The sequence below is a fragment of the Ascaphus truei genome, chromosome 8 (assembly GCF_040206685.1).
Source record: "Ascaphus truei isolate aAscTru1 chromosome 8, aAscTru1.hap1, whole genome shotgun sequence".
NCBI classification, from domain to species: domain Eukaryota; kingdom Metazoa; phylum Chordata; class Amphibia; order Anura; family Ascaphidae; genus Ascaphus; species Ascaphus truei.
In genome coordinates, this window is record NC_134490.1 from 54,671,318 (window position 1) to 54,694,708 (window position 23,391).

General features: G+C 45.8%; 1 protein-coding gene across 2 annotated transcripts; it reads left to right on the forward strand.

The window, feature by feature from the left end:
• Positions 1 to 100: 100 nt before the first annotated feature.
• On the forward strand, positions 101 to 23,391 carry SEC23IP (SEC23 interacting protein). Of its 2 annotated transcripts, none has more exons than XM_075612055.1 (19): positions 101 to 368; positions 4,220 to 4,752; positions 5,306 to 5,531; positions 6,948 to 7,141; positions 7,637 to 7,726; positions 7,963 to 8,083; positions 8,921 to 9,010; positions 9,489 to 9,630; positions 11,597 to 11,805; positions 12,324 to 12,445; positions 13,715 to 13,879; positions 14,860 to 14,955; positions 16,874 to 17,089; positions 17,768 to 17,923; positions 18,489 to 18,591; positions 19,049 to 19,237; positions 19,758 to 19,917; positions 22,437 to 22,538; positions 22,825 to 23,391. In XM_075612055.1, exons 1-18 carry the CDS (start codon positions 230 to 232, stop codon positions 22,516 to 22,518), a joined length of 3,033 nt encoding a protein of 1,010 aa, XP_075468170.1. In that variant the 5' UTR covers positions 101 to 229; the 3' UTR covers positions 22,519 to 22,538; positions 22,825 to 23,391. The 2 variants fall into 2 exon arrangements, with proteins under 2 accessions (XP_075468170.1, XP_075468169.1); XM_075612054.1 differs by having other exon boundaries at positions 102 to 368; positions 19,755 to 19,917.

Below are 23,391 nucleotides of genomic sequence, written 5' to 3' on the forward strand. Positions count from 1 at the left end.
TGGATGGCAGAGGTGTCACATGACCAGCAAGAGCCCCTCGCCCACATCAGAGAAACTCGCTGCTCATTGGCCGCGTGGGGGTGTGATTGGCAGAGGGCGCTGCTGCGAGGCAACCGGTGATTGGCGGTCTCCTTTCGCTCGCCGCTGACGATTGGTTGAGAGGCTGTCAGTCGGTGCAGGGGTTTCGGCTGACCGGGGCAGGGAGACGTGTAACTTGGCGGCCCCAGACATGGCTGAGAAGAAGCTGAACGGAGCTCAGCCGCCCGGTACCAACCTCCTCTTCTCCTCCGCCTCCTCCGAGTTCAGCTTCTCCGTGCCCTTCATCCCCGTCAGCCAGCCCGGCGCGAGCTCTGCGGTGCTGCCCGCCGGTGAGTGCTCTCCTCCGGGGTGGGGGAAGCTACCTGAGGCCGAGGCTCCAACCGTAACACCAGGCCTCATCCTCCACCCCCTTCCCAGGAGCTCCGGTTCACCTTAACTACCCCAGCCCACGGAATACCTAATTGTAGAATATATATCGCTTGAGTATGACTCCCAATTATCCAAACCGGTAGAGGCCCCCCCCCCAATAAATATATATGTGGGTGAGCCCCCCCATCATCAATGCTATTGTCACACTCCCCCCAACACCCATTGAAGAAACCCCCACTATCAACTCGATGACAAGACCAATATGGAAAGCCTGGCAAGGGTTAAAGTGTTGGGGTTGATATAAGTGATATTGTTGGCATCGGGAAGCACTGGCAATGCAGAGGGATACTCCAAATCATTATGGAATGTGTTTCACTCCGTGTGGCAGGGGATCTCAACTCCAGTCCTCACGATCAACCCCCCCCCCCCCCCCCCCCAGGCTACGCTTATAGTGCCGGCGATGCGACGTCAGGCTGCGGTCGCTGGAAAAATCTGATTGAGGTCGCTTCCAGCGACTATAAGCGAACGCGACGGCGGCAATGCATTTGTTTTGATGCACTGTCGCCGGCACTATAAGCGCAGCCTAACAGGTCAGGTTTTACGGACATCCCCTGCTTCGGCAAAGGTGGTTCAATCAGTGGCTCAGTGGAAGATTGAGCCACCTGTGCTGAAGTGGAGATATCCTGAACCTGTCCTGTTGGTGGCCCTTGAAGACTGGAGTTGACAACCCCTGGATTAGACAGGCGTTTTCAGAAGTGAAAACATGAATGAAAAAAAAAAAAAATACAGCCTTTATTTGCTGTTGGAAACGCGTTGGGATTTACAACATTTAGTGGCATAAAAGGCACCCGTCATCTTGAGACCTAGCGGTCGTTCCTCTGGCGTTGAAAAGGTCTCCAAACAGAAACTAAAATAACAAACCTTTAGTAGGTGGCTGGAGATTGTCTTCCTTGGAACTGTTCCACAATCACAGTTTGGAGGTTGTTAATTCAGAGGGCAGATGTTTATCTCCCTGGTATCTTCAGCAAGCTTTCCTTTTAGTCATTGACTTTGTGCCAGTAGTTTTGAATAGAAACCATTAACTATTTTGTTTCATTTTCAATAAGTGGTCGTAGTATCAGTCCCATTTGTCTTTGGTTCTTCAGCACAGCTTGCAAAGTGCTTCACCAACCTTTTTGTCAGTTTGCCCTTAAACCTAGCCATAGTATAATCTTCTTTTGTATTTTTTAAATACTGAATACATCTACTGGCTGCTGAGAAGTACACCTTTTCCACAGTGTAGAGAAACTGTTCTGGTGCATGTAAAATAATACATTTCACTTGTGATGTTTCACTTTATGGCATGAATGCTTCGCCTTAGCCTGTAAATTCAATAGCACATTATAGAAGTGTTCAAAAGATAAAGCCATCCCCTTGTCTGCCAGTGGGTCCTGAAACACATTGCTGTGTTTTGTAGGCCCCTGTGACAGCCAAGAGGATTATAGCTCAAGCCATTTGGGGATTATGGTATTGATATCCCATTCCTGCAGTGTAGCCTACAGTCTGGGGTAAATCCCCGGTAGCCAGAAAAAAACGCCTTTTGTAAACCGTTTAGCAAGTGTGTTCGTTTCCTTAAACTAATATAACCATGCTAAAAGCAACTATTTTACTACTTTTGCATTTCTTAGTGGGTTTTGCTTTTATCCTTAATGCACCATGCCTTATCAGAGAGCCAATATAGGGAAGGGAGAAAAAGGGGGGGGGTTTGGTTTTGCACACTTGTTGAATTATCAGTGATATCAGACAAAAGGAGTAGCCGGAGGAGATCAAACCCCACCCAAGTATTGGCTCACTTCACACTTTAAAGATTCGTCTAGATTTCAGATTTTGGTTAAAAAATAAAAAAGACATTAATCTGTAACCCCTTAAACATTTCCCTGTCATTAGTGCTGTAAGAGGGATATTTCCTTTAATCAAACCTGGCTAAAAGGCAGAAAGTTATTTTTATGAGCAGCACATCTTTTTATCTCTTTATTGTATACTGTATGCTGTATAATACAAAAGCAATGGATGACAGTTTATTTAAACGTTAGCCAGTACAACAGGTTTCTTTGCAATTTAGACCCGGATCCTAGTACTGTGTGCCAACAAAGGAAGCAACACAACTCTTTCCAGGATCCTGATAAATCAGAAGGCTTGGAAACATACATACTATACACGCTGGAGCCTAGCAGCAAAGAGCTAAATATTGGTCATGTTGCTGTTTAATTCCTCTTTCTACCTGTGTTTGTACAGGAAGTCCTCGTTATCCAACATTTCACTTTACAACGAAAGGCATATCCTACGCTTTACAATGCAACCCTATGGGCCATTTTTCGATGCAAGAATGCGTTATCCAGCGCTCACCGCCACTGATTAACATGGGACTCACTTTACAACGGTGTCACTATCCAACGCTACTTCCAGAACGGATTCCGTTGGATAACCGAGGACTGCCTGTAACAGGAAGAATACATGTACTGTGAGGCATCATGCTTGTCTCTTTAAATGATTACACTTGTGTTTGTGTGAAGAGGACTGTGACTAACAGGATGTAAATTGTGTTCCTTGTAAACTTATCTTCTCCTTGGGGAAAAAAAAAATATTCCCTTCGGTGTTATTATTGTGGTTTTATGATTATTGTGTCTTCATTTTAAGGCACCAGAAGATGCACATGGCTTTAGTGTACTGCTTACCCTTACACTTTGTAGGCCAGAACCAGATTCAGTCTCCCTGTGCTGCTCTGGTTTGGGAATGAGAAACTCCTGTGTCCTCCTGGAGACTTTTGCAATTACCTTTCACTTCACAGGCTTGCATGTGTGACTTTCCAAAATGGGAGCTTTGTGTTATGCGAACACTGTGTGTTCTGTTTTGCAGCCCATTTACCAGTACACTCACCTGCTTGTTTGGTATAAAGGATTTTCTGTGTTACATCTGTGCACTTGGGCCTAAACATTAATGAAGCATTTTATGTACAGAAGTCCCTTCTTAAAATGAACATGCTGCATGCAGTAACATCTATTATTGGGTATGGTGACTGCAATCGCCAAATCCTATTCATCTTCTACTTACGGAACATAGATGCAAAACAGCATTGTCTGCTCCTACTCATTATTAGGCCTCGTTCAGGGTGCCGGCTTCGGAGAGGTGGCGTGCTTACGTGCGTGCGGACGTCCGAAACAATGTATTTAAAGTTAATAGCGGTTGTCAGGGTAGCAGCTACCCTGTCGCCGAAGTACGGATTTGACGCTGGCTACAGTTTCAATAAACAACTCAAGTTGTTTTTTTCAAGCTGCAGCAGCGTCACTGGTACTTCGGCAGCCAATTAAATCATTCTTGAAAATGATTTCAACAGTGCAACACCGATCTCTAAGCTGCTGTCTGTCGCCCAGCAGACTGACGCACGCCCTCCACCTCCTGTCTCTTGCACCCTTAACTCGGCCTTAGAGATAATGTCTCCTGCTTCTTGTTCCTAATGTTCTCTAAGCTTTTTCAAGTTCCTCAAAAGTAAGTTCTGCTATATGGGTTACAAGCAGGTGGGACGTGTGATGGGGCAGGTTGACTTGGAATGCCATTACCTTCCATAATTAATGGATCTGTGGTATTTTGTGTATTGCTGGCTTATCCAACAGTGAAGATGACTTATCAGTGCTTTATAAGGATAAATACAGTGTTTGATTATGTTTCTTTAGAATTTCCCTAAGCAATCAAGTGTCCGTATCATTAAACCCCTGTGACCATGGCACAGCCAATTCATGCACACTAATCTTTGGTATTTTCTGGGTGGTGACAGATGATCCCACGGAGGTGGGCGAGGAGGACAGCTTCCTGGGACAGACGTCAAGTGTACACAATCCGCCACAGACCTTTAGCTACTTCTCCCAGGTGACCAGTCTCGGCAGCAGCAACAACGATCCATTTGCAGGCATCGGACAACCACCCCTAACCACAGCAACACAATCATCCGGAACTGCAGTCTTCCCCAAGCCTCCGACATCCGCACCTCTGCCCTCTGGTGCTCAGAATGGACAAAACATGACCCCCGTGCCTCAGTTTAGAAGCAATACTCCGCCTGTTTCCAAGGTCACAGTTGGCTCCTATCCACAGCATTGCCCTCAACCGACTACCTACACCGCCACGCCCACTGGATCCACCCAGGCAGGGTATAACCCATACCGCCATACCTCAATGAGCAGTCGGGCAAATCCATACTTGACTCCTCCACAGCTTCTACAGGACCAAGGTTTGGATCACCTGACACCGGCACATCAATTTCCACCTCTGCCCCCTCAGACATACCAAGGCTCTGCTGTGTCTCTACCACCAGTAAGGGCATTTTAAGTTTTGTTTTTTTGTATATTGTATGTACAGTAACATGCTTTTATACATACAGTATTTAACTTGCTTGAAGAATGTACACACACCATGCCAGCATAACATACAAGGAGGGATATTTAAAGATACATTGTCTGTGAAGCCTAAATAGCTGCACTGTGGTTCCACAAATCTCCGTACCCTGTATGTCACCACATGTTGCTGGGCTTTGAGACCGCAGAGCAGTTTTTACATGAGCCGGTTCAATTTTGGTGATGAGAACAAACATATGGACCACTGAGAGTTAATTTTGAACGTGTATAGTTCATATTCACGTGGAATAGTTTACATTCAGTGTTTATAGGTAAGAACAACGGCTTTATATTAAAACAGCAGCTTATGCCTGGGAGCTCTCTCACTAAAACATGGCAACTCGTATGTAACCCTTCTAGTTAAAGTGCGTGCATATCCTCGCCTGCATCTATTTACCAGGGGAGGACTGTTCTGCGAGAAGGACGTGATACGTGCTGAAATAACATGCTGTATGTGTGTTTTGTGTCTCCAGCCCCCTAAAGCTGCACCCATACTGCCACCGCCACCACCAGCAGCCCACTCCTTTCCCAACACCAGGCCTGGAGGACCCCTGGTGCCAGCAATTCCTCCCTTCCTGCAAAACCTGTATGAGCCAGTGCAGCCACACTGGTTTTATTGCAAGCAAGTGGAGGGCAAGCAGATCTGGATGCCATTCAGCATTTATGATTCAGTGAATTTAGAGGAGATTTATAACTCTGGTAAGCATTTCACCGCGTTACCTTGTCCTCCTGCTTTATTCTCACAATTGAGCAGACATTTGTCTTTAACGTACCTTACCTTTATTATAGCAGCATAGCTATAGATTACATTGCAAGTGTGGGAGAAAAGCTGGTGGAGAATGATTTTTGTTTTTTTTGTTTTGTTTGTTTCAAAGCTATAGGACCGCTCTAAAAATAGGGGCACATACAATTACAGCTCAAGGGTCCAACATATTCACAAACGATGCAGCTCGATCAGGGGTGGCTATCTCCAGTCCTCAAGTGCCACCAACAGGTCAGGTTTTCAGGATGTCCCTGCTTCTGTGAAAAACGAGATGAGGGCTAAACACCGCTGGTTAAACACAGGTTTATTTAGTTTGCAAGATGTGCATAGCAGCAAGGCAGTATAAAAATACTCTAACGCGTTTCGCAGATTACGGCGCTTTGACAAAGCAAAAGGGACTTTACTTGCATTCCAGATTGCAATCATTCGGGGATCTGTCTAGTACTCATTAGTACTCCGTTTTAAGAGCAATACATTGCCAATTTTTCAATATGGAGTTACTCTACAAGCACTACCTGATGCAACTATGTAGCACTGATGGCCAAGGGTTCAGGTTACCAATCTAAAGCAGGGATATCCTGAAAAGCTTACCTGTTGGTGGCCCAGGAGGGCTTGAGTTGGACACTCATGATCTAGAAGAGGATGCAGTGGTGGGCATGATTTCTATATTTTATCATGGGGAACTGTGACCTGCCCAGCTAGTACAGTATAAGCAAACTACTAATAGAATTTGGAGTAGATCACGCTGCTAAACAATGCAAGTCTTTATTATCTTACTTGCATTAACTTGTGTGTGTGAATTTTCAGTCAGTCAGTGCAGCATTAAAACTTTGTTCTGTATTTCTTTACATCCTCATCCAGGGCCTTGTCTTTAAAGTGACGTATCTAGCCAGAGAAAACGTTCCACGTAATATTCCTATGTTTTGTTTCTCATGAGGATAATATATGTTAAATAAATATTCCTGCTGTCTCTGTACAGTCGGCAATCAGTTATTACAATCTTTAGTTAAAATGCAAGAAATGTATTAAGAATCCGCGTGTTTTCTCATGTAAAAGACTAGAATAAATTGATTTATTGAATTTCATGCTCACACATTTATGGCGATGTAAGCCACAATGTCATGGAAGTTAATTTTATAATATCACTTTTTTACTCTAGTAGGAATTCTTGAGTTTCCACACAACAAAGAGGTAGGGTCACAAAGGAACTAGAAACCATTGGTTACTGGGATTTGATCACACTGTTACTAATCTATTCCCATGAAGTGAGAGTGCTCTGTAGCAGCAGATTTCTGTATCTTTATTGCACAGTTTTTTGTTTTTTTTTGTCCTACTTAATCTCTTTGCTTTAGTCCAGCCAGACCCCGAGAGCGTTGTGGTGAGCACTGACGGCGGCCGTTATGATGTCTACCTGTACGATCGAGAGAGGAAGGCCGTGTTCTGGGAGGAGGACGAGTCGGAAGTCCGACGCTGTTCCTGGTTCCACAAAGGAGACACGGACAGCAGGTTCATTCCTTACAGCGAGGAGTTTAGCGAGAAGCTGGAGGTACGTTTCTCCATGTCCTCCCAGCCGCGCACTTCTACACCAGCGAGTTTGTGTTTGCAGAAGGATTTGCTGGGGTGATATTTGGACATTCGGTTTTAAATATTATTTGATGGCAACCCAACCTCTTGAGTGCACCAGTTATAATCCCTCAGAGGTGAAAGGTTAACCGCCGGGAGCCCTGCCAGGCTTTCCATGCAGCCACTGTAGCAAGAAGTTGAATTCACCTTCCTACTGATGCTGCTTCCGTAACCTAAAGATTCAGACACACCATCAGTGCGCTGTCACTGCAGTCCCTGAGGGAGTTAGACGAGAGGGTAAACCTTCATTAAAATACTTGCTTTACTCCTTATGCATAGTCTTTGTTCCTCAGCGCCATTACTATCATTGCTATTTATATTGCCATCTTCTGTATCTCTTCAGAGGTCAAAGTAAGAAATCTGTGCTTCTTGCTGCTGATATTTCATTCTATTGAGCCCCTTTTTATGTATACGGCAGGCAGAGTATAAGAAAGCTGTGACCAGCAATCAGTGGCATCGGAGGCTGGAATTCCCAGGTGGAGAAACCATTGTGATTCACAACCCCAAGGTGAGTACTGTACTCGGCAGTGATTGTGCAACCTCGGCTGAGTGAGGCTCCAGCGCGCCCTTTCTCCAGACATGACACCACGGCTGGGGTGCGTAGCAGTCATTTACACTTCTTCATGCCGTTCACATCTATACGCCACTTTATCTTCCCAACCTCATTGACTTCTCATCCAATCCTTTCATTGCGAGTGGGTTTGTCCGTGGGAAGGTCTCACCGTGTATGCTCCCATTTTCCAGGTGATCGTTCAGTTCCAGCAGTCTCCTATACCGGACGAGTGGGGGGCCACACAGGACGGGCAGTCAAGACCCCGGGTAGTGAAACGGGGCGTCGATGATGATCATGATGAAATTCCAGACGGTATGTTGGGCGTGAGAGGGAAACATTCTTCAACCAACTGATTGACCACCTTGCACCGGATCACTCTTACTCCTTTCCCTCGGGGCTTCCTTAGAGAGACTTTAATTAGGTCCCTACAGGCTTTTTTATTTGTATGTTGAACTCGTATATTTTCACATTCTCTCTGTAGACCTTGTTTTATTTTTCCACATTCTTCTAAATATCATGAAACCTTGGATAAGTAAGTGCCCCACGTCAAAGCAGTTTCACTTTGTGTCCATCTTTACAAGGACAATGGGGGTCATTTTTGTATTGGATAGCATGATCCTGTTGAATACAAGAAGGGTCTGTTGAGTTCTTGCACAATCTTACCTCTGTTGATCCAGGGAGGGGCAGGAAATCCTGTGCAGCACCTAATGCATTCAGGTTTTTATCGAGAGTGTTATTTTCAGAGACCTGGAAATCTACAGGTTCCTACAACTGGAGAAAAGGAGTGATTTCTCGGGAACTTGAGGCTTCCTGGAGATTGGGGGACCACAGATCTGTTCAGGGGATCCCCGGGTTATATTATTAACTGCCCCCCGCCCCTTTACTTAAAAAATATATATATATATTTATTTATTTTTTATTTCAGCAGTTTATTACAAGAAAATGACGTTTGTTTCTCTATTCCCCTTTTTATTTGTGCGCTGCATAGTGTCCCTTTTATGGGGGGGAAAGTAATATGCTTACTGTAAACGCTCATATATATATATATATATATATATATATATATATATATTAATATTCTGGATTTTGATATATTTTGCCGCTCATCTCGGATGCAAACATCTTTGTCTGTTTCCATGTTCCCTGCAGGTGAAGTCCCCCAGGCTGACCACTTGGTATTCATGGTTCATGGCATCGGGCCTGTATGTGATTTGCGCTTTAGAAGCATTGTTGAGTGCGGTGAGTGCAGACCTTTTTCTGTTTGTTTCCCGGGCTCACTGCATGTATTACACACTCATGATATAATGTAGTACAAGAGTGACTATATTTACACTCTGTGCTTGGGTTATTCTTTGCCACCACTTCTAGTGAGCCAGTTGTAAAGATAACTGGTGGAGTTTCGCATGTTGATCACACACCGTGTATCCTTCCTCTAACAATGCGGATAGGCACAGAAGTAGCATGGCCAATATGTGGTATATAGATTCAGGAAGCACCACCATCCTTCGCTCACGAAACGGTCTTTAAGAGCACACCTGATTCCTATGAAAAAGGTTAACATTTTCCCAAACGAAACCTTCCAACTAATGACATTCACACTATATGCTTTTTTGGTAAAGTGGTTGATGTATTTACCCGTGACCTGTGACTTAAGCCATGTTTAACCACGTTACCACGTGGCGCCCTGTTTAACGTCACTTTTTGCTCTCTTACGTAGTGGATGATTTCAGAATGGTTTCTCTAAAACTGCTGCAGACTCACTTTAAGAAGCCACTTGAAGAGGGTAAAGTGAGTCGGGTGGAGTTCCTGCCGGTCCATTGGCACAGCTCCCTCCATGGGGATGCCACCGGGGTCGATAGGTCTGTATGTGTCCTGTTTGTGGACTGCCACATCTAGTCATCTAAGGCAAGGGTGCGCAAACTTTTCAGTTCGTGTTCGCCCCCCCCCCCCCCCCCTCCTTACCTGCTCTCAGGATCCAAGGCGTCATGACGTCACGTGACGCATTGCCATTTGACCCCGCGGCGTCATTGATGCTGCGTTGTCATGGCGATGCGTCATAGAGCCGGCTTAGAGCAGGAAAGTGAAGTTTCAGAGGCCTCACGCCTCCCCCGACATTTAATTTAAGTGCCTCTGGGAAGAGCGTGGGGCCTCTGCAACTGCTGCAACCCCCTCCCCCCCCCAGTTTGCGCACCCCTGATCTAAGGGAAGGTGTTTAAGCAGCAGCTTTAAAGCACTGTTTGGTTGTTCTGAATCCATGTTTCTTGCTCTATAGCAGGGCTGGCCAACTCCAGTCCTCAAGGGCCACCAACAGGGCAGGTTTTCAAAGACTGAGCCACCTGAGCTAAAGCAGGGATATTCTGAAAACCTGACCTGTTGGTGGCCGTTGAGGATTGGAGTTGGCCACCCCTGATCTATATGCTGCAAATTAAGCATCTTGTTAGAGAGACGTTAACCTTCACTAGAATGCTTATTAATCCTTCACTTCTGAGGCATTAACGTGTTCACAGAATAAGAATTAAGGGCCACAGACGATGTATTTTAAACAGATCAATTAGATCCTTAACAGATGTCTCGTGTTCTGTGTGTTAAAACAAAACTTTACATTGGGCCAAAAATTACTTCAAGCTAATTAAAAAAGAACTGATACCCTTCGTTTCCCTCCACTGGGCTTTTTCCTGGATTATTTAAGTCTTATGAACTGTTTAGCTGACCTCTTTTTTTTCTTTACTAAATTGGCAGCCATGGTAGTCAATGTCACGTGTTTTTTTGCCTGTTCGTCCTTAAATTTGCTTTAACAAGTTTACAGTGAAGTGTAATTATCACTGTCATGTCCTAATGTGTCATAGATAATAAAATGTAGTTTGGTTTAGCCAAGTTCATGTAGCTGAATGTATAACTCACATTGTAGGCTTCCTGAATTAGGCCCTGAAGGGTGTCCACTTTTACAAAGCTAGTTTTCAATGCCAAGAAAAAATACTTGGATTCATAGGAGGTACAAAACTGTAAATCTGACGCTTTTATGGTGAATTTTTATCTGAAATTAAAAATAATGCTGTACAAAATATGAGTTTTGGGTCCAAGTTCGGTGTTGGCAACCTTTCCCTGCTCGGCCTCTCTCGTGGTCCCTTTCCCTGCTCGGCCTGTAACTCGGCCTCTCTCGTGGTCCCTTTCCCTGCTCGGCCTGTAACTCGGCCTCTCTCGTGGTCCCTTTCCCTGCTCGGCCTGTAACTCGGCCTCTCTCGTGGTCAGGGGCATAGCTATAGCCCGCACTCTTGGGGGACCTGCTCTCCCCCCCCTCATGTAGAGATAGGTGGGGGGAGAGATGGGATGCGGCAGCGGGCCCCCGGAGTTAAAGGATAAGCCGGTAGAAGAATCAGCAGTTGCTACAGAGGCAGAGCAGGATGGCAGGGAAGGAGCGTGCCCCCGGTGTCTGCTGCTAGTGCGCTCCTCACCTCGTGCCGTCCTGCTCTGCCTCAAGTGATGATTCTTCTCCCGGCTTATCCTTTAACACCGGGGGCCCGCCGCCGCCGCATCCCATCTCTCCCCCCGCCAGTGTCCATTACCACAGGTAGGCATGGAGGGGGTGGGGGGGGGGGTTGTCTGGGGAGAGCTGAAGATGATGAGGGGGAGAGCTGATGATTGTTGGGATCAGGGAGAGCATGGGGGGGGGGGGGAGAGTGAGAGAAAATTTGCAGTCAGTATTAATATTTATGGGGCCCTGAAAAGAATGTTTGCCCAGGGGCCCATGCATATCTAGCTACGCCACTGCTTGTGGTCCCTTTCCCTGCTCGGCCTGTAACTCTGCCCCTTTCGTGGTCTTACCAGGCGTATTAAAAAGATCACGTTACCCAGCATTGGTCGTCTTCGGCACTTCACCAACGAGACCCTGCTGGACATCCTCTTCTACAACAGCCCCACTTACTGCCAAACCATCGTGGACAAAGTCCGCATCGAGGTGAACAGTCTGTATGAACTCTTCCTGAGCCGAAACCCAGAGTTTAAAGGCGGTGTCTCTGTGGCCGGCCACAGCCTAGGTAACCCTTTGTTTAGAGATGAGTTCCTTAAGCCTGTGAAAGATGGAATAGGGATTAATATGCATATCTTATATCTTTTTATGGGTAGTAGGCTATATACCATTATTTTGTTTAGTACCAAATATTGAACATGTACTGTGTGTGTGTGTGTGTGTGTGTGTGTGTGTGTGTGTGTGTGTGTGTGTGTGTGTGTGTGTGTGTGTGTAAACCAGTGATTTAATACATTTTTCACAGAAAAACCGTAGAAAATATTGTCTGACTACTTTTCTTTGTAAGATCCCACTTATCACATAAAATGTTGTTGTATCGATGCTTACAGCATCTATAATAGTACTGCCTGCCTTTGTATTTGAAGTGATTGTGTGGTTATGTTACCTTATAAATAACATGGCATGGGAGAGGGTAAAAAGCATCTTGCGAGTAACAGACTGTTTTGCATGTTAATAGAGCTGTTTGCTAAATGTTCTTGGCAATGCTGTTCCGTTGTCCCTCAATGTGGTGTAATGTTATCCCGACAGGTGCTCTCATTCTGTTTGACATATTGTCTAACCAGACTGACTTCACATCTGCATCATCCATGCCTCCAGTTTCCCCTGATGTGAACGGCCTCTTAAAATGTGAAGCTGTAGAGGAGAAGCAGGTAAGTGTATCCGCCTCCAACCTAATATGTATCCAGGGACAGATTGAGACATTACGTCAAGCTTGTCATTTTTCATGCACTAGCCAATCTTTTTATGATGTGTGTGTGTGTCTAATCCAGGGGTGGGCAACGCCATTCCTCAAGGGCCACCAACAGGTCAGGTTTTCAGGATATCCCTGCTTCAGCACAGGTGCTCAGTCTTTGACTGCACTACCTGTGCTGAAGCTGGGATATCCTGAAAACCTGACCTGTTGGTGGCCCTTGAGGACTGGAGTTGCCCACCCCTGGTCTAATCGGTCTTAAAATAAAACACAATATACAGAAGAATGTAGAATGATCAGATCATGTGAAGGTACAATCAAGATAAATAAAACGTGCATAAAAACATAAGGAAGAATGTGTGTCAGGGTGATATGTCACAGCTACTGTCAAACAATTATAACGTGACGGGAAAGCCGTTAAAATCCATTGAATTTTGAATGATCCATAATTTGCAGATGACATGAATGATTATGACAAAAGCGGTGCTCCCTCCGCCTTTTAAGTGGCGCTAAGAGACAGATGAACAAAAGCAGAAGCGGGTTAAGCCAGGGAAGTTATTGGAAGATTAATAATGAATGTGTAATAGACTAGATGGTTTGTATGTGTTTGCATATGTTAACCATCCGCTAATCAGTGGGCAGGTAAGGATGAGACTTAACTGTAACAAGTGTACTGTATATTGGATTAGTTTACACTACAGGAAGGAAAAGAAGAGTGTCTGTGAGAATTTGCACCCAGCGAGCTTCCGTACAATCACACATCTTTCTCTTTGCATCGGTACACATGGCTCACAGTCTGGGAATCCCTACCTGCGAATAGGATTCAGTTATTACAGCTACTTGCTTAGCGTGGTGGCTAGTGCCCAGAACCGGTTTCTGGCACTCCGTGCAAAAATACCACATGAGGCGCTCTGAGTATCTTTGCTAAATATACTGTATTGAGCAGAAAGAAATTATGGTTGCTCCAGGTGTATGTATATAGTACCCTGCAGAAATGGTATAACCAGAATCGCTGACAACTTAGATCAGGAGTGGCCAAAACAAGTCCTCAAGGTCATCCAACAGGTCAGGTTTTCGGGGTATCCCTGTTTCAGCACAGGTGGCTAAATTCTTATTGAACCACCTGCGCTGAAACAGGGATATCCTGAAAACCTGACCTGTTGATGGCCCTTGAGGACTGAAGTTGGACACCCCTGACTTCGACACTCTGTTAAAATGTCTCCAATAGGTATCTGGTGCAGCATCCCAGGTCACAGTCCAAGCTGCTGACGAGTGCAGTGACCCTGACCTGCTGCAGGAAGAATTACCAAGCCTGCAAGAAACACTGCAATCTCTCAGCCTGGCAGAATACTGCAGTGTCTTTGAAAAGGAAAAGATTGACATGGAATCCCTGGTATTATGTTTGTTCTAAAGCACACGCACCACGCTAAAGAATTAACTTCTCATTTCTTCCCTGAAGCAATCACTCTCTTCCAGTATTCGTTTCCAAATGAATTTGTAAGTTCTCTGACTGAGCAGGATGCGTGTAAACTTTGAATGTTTTCATTCATTGTACATGTAGAAGTAACTAGTGCCTTTGGTCCGACCGGCACGATGTGTTTTATTAATATATAAGCAAATACACGTAGATGGAACCTAAATGTTAATGCAGCAATTCTGGATAAAATCACTATAGTGCTTATTTATTTGTATTTTTTTACAGTATTTGAATTGGATGCGGGGGGGGGGAGGGGTTCCTAGTGTTTTTAGCTTTGGGGACCCCTGGTTCTGGAGATATTTACTGGCTTAGCGATCGGTGCTTATTCCTGGACCTGGAAACAGTCCTCCAATAGGATGCTGAACATCATTTCCCTCCCCCCACCCCCCCTTACATTGCGGCTTCCTATTGGCCGAAGGTCCTGCACGATTTGGTGGTCATTTTGCTTTGGTGTTTTTGGCGCTTTAACGCTGACAAGTAAACTGAACAGAATCTAAGGATCTGGTCCCTTGGGCTAAAAAAGCCGCCTGGAATTCGTATAAAAATAAATACAAGCAGGCGGAATTGCTGCTTTCGCTACATTTTTACATCATTTTTTTTGAAGTATGACAAACCGTGTTCTGTTTCCCTTGTTAATAGTGCGATGTTGTGTTAAAGTGACCACTGCGTACTATAATAAGAGTATATCTGTTTTATCACTGCAGACACTGGTACATCTGTATGCTTCCTTGTGCGATGTTCTCGCTGCATTTGTAATTACAGTTCCTTCTTGGGCTTCTCAGCCTTGGCGTACACTTGGTTTTTCATTTGACTTTTACACACCGCCAGCGCAGAGCGAGGAACGCCTAGCACAGGATAACCCGAGAGATTCCTCCCTATGTCTTCTCCTTTTCCAGCTGATGTGCACAATCGATGACTTGAAAGAAATGAGAATACCTCTCGGGCCGAGGAAGAAAATTGCCAAGTTTGTGCAGGAAAGAGCGGCCCTACAGGTAACCCTGTGATCCCCTATTCCCTTCTGTTCGCTGCGAGCTCATGGGAAGGGTTTCCAGCTTTGCTCCACATTATTACAGTCTGTGTGCGATCATGGAGCAATGTGTCCTACATTACCAGGGTGAAGGGGAGGAATCTGACAGCATGTAGACCATGGGACAGTACTCCTTAATCCATAGGTTCTCAACTCCTGTCCTCATAACCCCCCAACAGGTCAGGTTTTCAGGATATCCCTGCTTCAGCACAGGTGGCTCAGTCTTCCACGGTTTTGTTGTGTGATTGTGTCCTGTTTCCCCCTCTGGATAGACTGAATGTAAATGAGTTGAAGGGTCTCCCTGCTCCGCACTGCCTTATTATTGAGCCTTATTCTGTTTCATTTTCTTGGCTCATTAACCACTTTACAGATTATACTTTTTTTTTTTTTTATGTTTATTTAGAACATTTCCATAACTTTATAAAGGTGAATGTCGCAAGATGCAAACAAATTAATAGGGATGGATGGGGACACGGTAGATTTCTATTTGATCATAGATTTTGAACCTGATAGTTTAGCGTGGCCTGTGCTAATCCATACAAGGGTTTTCTGTGTGTTTTTACAACCCATGCCTGGCATGTAGAGGTATCTAGATTTTTCTAATGCACAATGTGAATGGGATCGAGGTAAATAGTCATATGACTCGTAGGTATTATTACATCATTAGCCATGGAAGCTTTTATCATTCGAGAGCAACAAGGAAACATGTTGACTCGCATTGTCTACGGGAATTCATCGCTGGTACATTATTGCAGGGGGGGGAGGCAGAAACAAACTGATGTGAGTGTTGGCACCGTGAGAGGTTACACAAACACACACACACACACGTTTTCACCCCTTACCAATAATGTCACAATTTGTTGAATTACAAATAACGCATGGGTTTTTTTTGGTTCTGAGCTACGAAGCTGTAGTGGTTTAAACTGAATACTGTTCTATGAGGAGGAGGAGGAGGATAAATGTTAGGAAAAGAAATGTACAAAATGAAACTTGCTGGTTGCATAAGTATTCAGCCCCTTAAGTCAGTACTTGGTAGAAGCGCCTTTTGCAGCAATTACTGCTGAGTCTTTTTGGATCGGTCTGCAGCTTTGCACAGTAGGATGGTGCCATTTTTGCCCATTTTTAACGGGATTTCTAGTTCTGATGAGCTTGTTGGGGATCGTTGATGGACCGCAATCTTCAAGTCTTGCCAAAAGTGTTAGATTGGATTCAAGCCAGGACTCATTTGGAAAGCTCCATGGTCTCATGGCTGCTTTGTTTGGTCACTATGTGTGTTGCAGCTTGAAAGTCTTAATATTCTTGCGGGAAATGATCTACAAGTTAAACTACTTTGATTACACACAGGCTGAAACTATTTCATTCATTTTGTGACCTTTCAAACAATTAATTTGCACTGGAGCGGATTTAGGTCTGCAGTAGCAAAGGCGTTGAATACTTATGCAACTGGGATTAATCTATTATTCTCTGTAAATCTTATTTTTTTATATTCTATATGCATTTTTTAACTTTATAACTTTGGAGTAGTTTTTGTAGATTCTACATGTGAAGTCTAATTTGAAAGCGGGGACTACACTCAGGTGCCAACAAAGAGTGTGTGAGTGTGTGAGTGTGTGAGTGTGTGAGTGTGTTATACTTTGGAGGCCCTCCAGGACTTTAGAAAAAAATAAAGTTTATTTATGTAATATACTATTTAAAAATGTTTTATTTTTTTTTCTAAAGTCGTATAGTGCCAGCTTCTTTTTTGTATTCCAGTCCCCAGTTGTTTGCACACAGGCAAGGAGGCATGGAGATAGAGAATGCACTACACATTCAATGTGGATTTGATGTAGTTCAGGGCAGGGTCTCTAAGACGAGTTACCTGACCCTCCTCTCTGACTCACTAGGTGCAGAGGAAAGTTGCAGCCGAACAGAGAGCAGCTCTGAATGCTCAAAAAAAAGCCCAGGAGGAAGCCGCCCGTAAAGCTGAAGAAGAGGCTGCCAAGATCACTCTCCCTGACTCGGATCAAGGTCCGGGGCACCCCAAAAGGAAGCTGCCCGTCGGTGCGTCCGTTTCCTCCATCCATGTGGATTACGAGTATTTTGAAGTTGGAACGGGACAGGTAACGCTGCAGCCCAACCAGGAAACACACCGTTATATATTACACAATACACCAACCCCTCTGGTGCTGTAGGGAGAAGAAAAACATGTCTCAAGAAGAGACCTGTTTCCAATGCTCAAAGGAACTATATTTGTTTTGTTAGTCGTGATACCTTTAGGGGACAAACGTGAGGTCTTCATAGGTGGATCTGTATTGTACAGAGCTTTCCAAAATGTGAGGTTTAGAGCTCTGTATTACCTGTCTTTAATGTACCATCCTATTATTAACCATTAATAGGGTCTGTATCATGTATATTGCATTCAGTTCACATGGATCAATCCATCTTCCCTGTTCATCTTGTGGTTCTCAACCCAATCCCTAAGTGCCAGAGTCATTATTGGGGTAACTAAACTATATTCAGTGTAGAAGTGAAAAAAATTCATTGTTGGCAAATGTACCCCTGTTCAAGTTCAGTGCTTTTCATTGCAGCATTGAATGGGTTTAGAGACAGAATCTCCTCTGGCAGAAATCCCTTAATACAGTGTCTGCTATATTTGAACCCTTTGCAATAATGGAGAATGTGAGCACATTGCTATGTAGTACATTATAAACCTGTCATAGTAATCAGGCCAAGGAGTTTGCCATGACTACTTCTCTGTTGGGCTTAATTAGGAACGACTGATTGTGTTTTCCCGGTAGGTGTCAGTACAACATAACTCATTGGATTTTGAGCCAGACAATTTCTTTGCCCTTGGCTCTCCGATCGGCATGTTCCTGACCGTACGGGGCTTAGAGAAGATAGATGAGGATTACAGGCTTCCCACCTGCAAGGGATTCTTCAACATCTATCATCCGGTAAGTCCAAACCAGCTTAAACCTCACAAGATTGAAACTGGTTTATAGCGCTTTGCATTTGGCAAAATAATAACATACTTCCACTTTACATTTTGTTGAACATAATAATGAAAAGATAAGGGGATTAGGGTTTGTGTTCCCCCAACCCCCATCCCGAAACGTTTTGCTTTCATCGGGTCACTTACACCAGGGGTGCTCAACTCCAGTCCTCAAGCCCCCCCATCAGGTCAGATTTTCAGTTTATCCCAGCTTCAGCACAACCTGTGCTGATACAGGGACTGACAGCCACCTGTGCTGAAGCTGGGATGTCCTTAAAACCTGACTATTGGGGTGGTCTTTAGGATTGGAGTTGAGCACCACTGACCTACACTAGTGAAAACCCTAAATGAGCGTTCCAGAGAGACCCTTCATGAATACCTGATGAATGACCCAGTCCTGGAATTCAGAACCAAAACAATCTATTTGCCAGTATTTAAACAGTAGTCACATGAATGCAGCATTGTTTGTTTTAGCCCGTGTAACAAAATAAACACGCTTTGTCCTGTCCCATCTCTCTCTCTTCCAGCTGGATCCTGTAGCCTACAGGTTAGAGCCTATGATCGTTCCAGACTTGGACCTAGCACCTGTCCTTATTCCACATCACAAGGGCAGAAAAAGGCTGCATCTCGGTAAATCAATACTGTCTCTAGATTCTGCTCTTTTAGTGTTGCTTATCCAGTAATCCTTTCTCTGTGGTTCCCAACTCCAGACCTCAAGAACCTCTACCAGTCCCGGTTTTATGGGTATCCTCACATTAGCACAAGTGGTCAATCATTTTGACCAAGCCATGCAGTGATCATCATAAAACCTGGACTGTTTGAGATCCTTGAGGACCTTGAGGACTGGAGTTGGGAATCACTGCAAGTTAAAGATGTTCTCAAGAAATAGGGTGTTGTCCTTAAACCTCTGGATTACATTGTAGGACTTTCTGGTAACAAAGGGATCACATTTCTGAAATATGAGATTTTCAGCATACTTTAATATTTTATTTACAAATAAAGTTGAGATTTGACAGTAATGGTGCCCCCAAACTACTCCCTGCGTCTGCCCCTGTGTGCACATTCACCAGGGTCCTGTTCTCCTCAGAGCTGAAGGAGAGCCTGACTCGCATGGGGTCTGACCTGAAACACGGCTTCATAAGCTCCTTGCGATCGGCCTGGCAGACGCTGAACGATTTTGCACGCGCTCACACCGCGTCTGCACAGCTGCAGGCCGAGCTGAAGAAGGTTGCAGACCAGATACAAGAAGAAGAGGAGAAGCAACAGGGGGTAGAAGGTGAGTCTGTGACCACAAGCCCTTCATTCCTGACTGATAACCCAGCTCCCATCTTCCTTATTATTATCACTTCATCAACATGTAACGCTCTGAATAAGAACAATACGTGGTGTGCGTGCGTGCACGCACAAACACACTGCTCATGTCCGTACAAACTGGACACAAGACGGGTAGAAGGGATCAGCACACCTGGATTCATTAGCAATAATATTTATTAGATAGAACGATGTGGGGGACTCAAACGTTGATTGATCTAATAAATATTATTGCTGACTAATCCCGATGTGTGCTGATTTTTATTTGTGCATGTGTATACACAACACACACACGCATGACGTTCTCTCAGATCACACCCCACATACCTGTTTCTGTGCTCTCTCGCACAATGATTATTTTATATTGATATATTACATTAAATATTCCCGGTCACCGCAGCTCCTCTCAAGTTGATCAGATATATGGTGCGCATGTATTTACATTTTAAATGATCTGTCTTTCTGTTATTTTTTTTACCTAGTAGAAAAGATGGCGGAGAGCCCAGAGCCGTCGCGGGAGGAGGAACTCTTGGTGAAGGTGGGGAAGCTAAATAGCGGCAACCGGATCGATTATGTCCTGCAGGAGAAACCCATAGAGAGCTTCAACGAGTATCTGTTTGCCCTACAGAGTCACCTGTGTTATTGGTAAGGGCCGCAGCTCGGGGCAGTAACAGTCCCTGTGTTATTGGTAAGGGCCGCAGCTCGGGGCAGTAATAGTCCCCTGTGTTATTGGTAAGGGCCGCAGCTCGGGGCAGTAACAGTCCCCTGTGTTATTGGTAAGGGCCGCAGCTCGGGGCAGTAACAGTCCCCTGTGTTATTGGTAAGGGCCGCAGCTCCGGGCAGTAACAGTCCCCTGTGTTATTGGTAAGGGCCGCAGCTCGGGGCAGTAACAGTCCCCTGTGTTATTGGTAAGGGCCGCAGCTCGGGGCAGTAACAGTCCCCTGTGTTATTGGTAAGGGCCGCAGCTCGGGGCAGTAACAGTCCCTGTGTTATTGGTAAGGGCCGCAGCTCGGGGCAGTAACAGTCCCCTGTGTTATTGGTAAGGGCCGCAGCTCGGGGCAGTAACAGTCCCCTGTGTTATTGGTAAGGGCCGCAGCTCGGGGCAGTAACAGTCCCCTGTGTTATTGGTAAGGGCCGCAGCTCGGGGCAGTAACAGTCCCCTGTGTTATTGGTAAGGGCCGCAGCTCGGGGCAGTAACAGTCCCTGTGTTATTGGTAAGGGCCGCAGCTCGGGGCAGTAACAGTCCCCTGTGTTATTGGTAAGGGCCGCAGCTCGGGGCAGTAACAGTCCCCTGTGTTATTGGTAAGGGCCGCAGCTCGGGGCAGTAACAGTCCCCTGTGTTATTGGTAAGGGCCGCAGCTCGGGGCAGTAACAGTCCCCTGTGTTATTGGTAAGGGCCGCAGCTCGGGGCAGTAACAGTCCCCTGTGTTATTGGTAAGGGCCGCAGCTCGGGGCAGTAACAGTCCCCTGTGTTATTGGTAAGGGCCGCAGCTCGGGGCAGTAACAGTCCCCTGTGTTATTGGTAAGGGCCGCAGCTCGGGGCAGTAACAGTCCCTGTGTTATTGGTAAGGGCCGCAGCTCGGGGCAGTAACAGTCCCCTGTGTTATTGGTAAGGGCCGCAGCTCGGGGCAGTAACAGTCCCCTGTGTTATTGGTAAGGGCCGCAGCTCGGGGCAGTAACAGTCCTGTGTTATTGGTAAGGGCCGCAGCTCGGGGCAGTAACAGTCCCTGTGTTATTGGTAAGGGCCGCAGCTCGGGGCAGTAACAGTCCCCTGTGTTATTGGTAAGGGCCGCAGCTCGGGGCAGTAACAGTCCCTGTGTTATTGGTAAGGGCCGCAGCTCGGGGCAGTAACAGTCCCCTGTGTTATTGGTAAGGGCCGCAGCTCGGGGCAGTAACAGTCCTGTGTTATTGGTAAGGGCCGCAGCTCGGGGCAGTAACAGTCCCTGTGTTATTGGTAAGGGCCGGATCTCGGGGCAGTAACAGTCCCCTGTGTTATTGGTAAGGGCCGCAGCTCGGGGCAGTAACAGTCCCCTGTGTTATTGGTAAGGGCCGCAGCTCGGGGCAGTAACAGTCCCCTGTGTTATTGGTAAGGGCCGCAGCTCGGGGCAGTAACAGTCCCCTGTGTTATTGGTAAGGGCCGCAGCTCGGGGCAGTAACAGTCCCCTGTGTTATTGGTAAGGGCCGCAGCTCGGGGCAGTAACAGTCCCCTGTGTTATTGGTAAGGGCCGCAGCTCGGGGCAGTAACAGTCCCTATGTTATTGGTAAGGGCCGCAGCTCGGGGCAGTAACAGTCCTGTGTAATTGGTAAGGGCCGCAGCTCGGGGCAGTAAGGGAGTGAAACTGGTAGATTTCGCTGCCATGAGGTGATGCAGTGCTTAAGGAAAAATATTTTCCCAGTAGATTTAAATCTTGTATCTAATAGTCTGTGGGTTATTCATTAACTTAATCAGCATTTCCATGAGAGAGTGCCCCGATCGGCACCATCACAGGTTTGCGAACAGCCCCCTATGTCTGTTCTCTTTCCCTTGATCCATCTCCATGTTATGACTTGTACAGTGTGCCAGTCTGTCCAGCAGGTGGCAGTGCACAACTGCTGCTTCCAATTGCATTGGACAGCTTTGCGGCGATGGAAGGTTAAGGCCGAGTCCATAGAAGGACAGGCCGCGCTGAGCCCCTGCATCCTCAATGAGGATCCCTTGAGAGGGGGCTCACGCGAGCGTCCGCAGGCGTGCTCAGGCTGTGGAATTTTCAGCCGAGCGCCAAGCTGTTTTTCAGCGCGCTGTCGGCTGAAATCATCCAATCAGCCTGAAGCAGCGTCAACGTGTCGGCGCCGTGACATTGACGTCAGTGCGTCGCGGGCGATTGGCCCAGCGACGTCACTGCCCCGCCTCCAACCACCTCCCCCCTGGCTCCCTTCGCGCACGCTGGCTCGCCTGCAAGTCCATGGAATCGCGCAGATTTCAGCAGGCGAGCCTCAGCGTCAGCGCGGCTCGGAACGCCTCACCCCTCTATGGTCCCAGCCTAACATGCAATGTGGGAACTTTGTAGATGACGTCACATTTCTCTGCAAGGCCACGCAAAGCTCTGAAAAAATAAAGGTTTAAGTTGATATTTTGATGTGATGGGGATTCCTACCATGTGTGATTCCTTTTTGGTTTATTGCAGGGAGTCTGAAGACACAGCTCTGCTGATCCTGAAGGAGATCTACAAGTCCATGAATGTGATCCCTGATCAGCCTCTACACTAACACACGTGGTATCCATTCCCGTACGTTGCAAGGCCATCTTATCCCTGAGAATGTGTCCAGTTTGTTCAATTTATTCTAGTTTTGATATGAACAGGCTTCTTCTTGTTCCTACAAAACAATGTTTTAGCCTTTTATATATTTAACAAAGTTAAGTATTACATGCTGTCACATTAATGGGATCTTTCATGTAATTGGAGCCACCGTATATATATTGTTATTGGGTACTCAAGATGAATTAGTTTTGTGAAATGTTATTCTTGTGGAGAACTGAGACCCTTAAAATCTGTGTGTTCCCTGTGCATGCAGCTCTTCTAGAGTCAGAACTTCAGGCCCAAGCCAAATGAAGGAAGGATGCATACTCTTCATACAGTGGTCTCGGGAAGTGGCAAGGGTCTCACCGCAGTCTTGGTCTCGATGAAGATATAACCTCGCCTAAAGCCAGACGGAAATTGAGAGGGACACAATCGGTGTTGTGAAGCCGCTTGCATCTTTTGTAGCCCTTTCACATCTCTGCTTTTGAATCAATGCAGGCGTTGGGTAACCACCTCCACCCTTTCCCCACCCCTTCATTTCAGGTCCTTTTTTGGGGTGTCTCCAGTAATAACACAGCTCTTGTATAGAGTGAATATCTGGCATAGCACATTAGTCTCTCCATCCTGTATTCTAGTTGCTCTTTTTATTGGACATGAGTCATTCTATCTTTTGGCTTAAAAATGACCATATACTTCTCTCCAGGAATTGCGCTCACGAGTTGAAGGACTGCCGTGATTATTGACGCTTCATCGGTTTTTCTTTTTCGTTTTTTTTTTTTTTTTTTAAATCAAAAGTTTGTTTCATCTTTTGGAATCTGTTTATAAAGCAAGTAAGAGTACA

What these genes read in the sequence shown, in the direction of transcription:
- SEC23IP (XM_075612054.1), top strand. Translation starts at nt 230, where the DNA reads ATGGCTGAGAAGAAGCTGAACGGAGCTCAGCCGCCCGGTACCAACCTC. An exon ending in CTCTGCGGTGCTGCCCGCCG is followed by an intron (nt 369 to 4,219) that starts GTGAGTGCTCTC and finishes GGGTGGTGACAG; the next exon opens with ATGATCCCACGGAGGTGGGC. An exon ending in GATGCCACCGGGGTCGATAG is followed by an intron (nt 9,631 to 11,596) that starts GTCTGTATGTGT and finishes TGGTCTTACCAG; the next exon opens with GCGTATTAAAAAGATCACGT.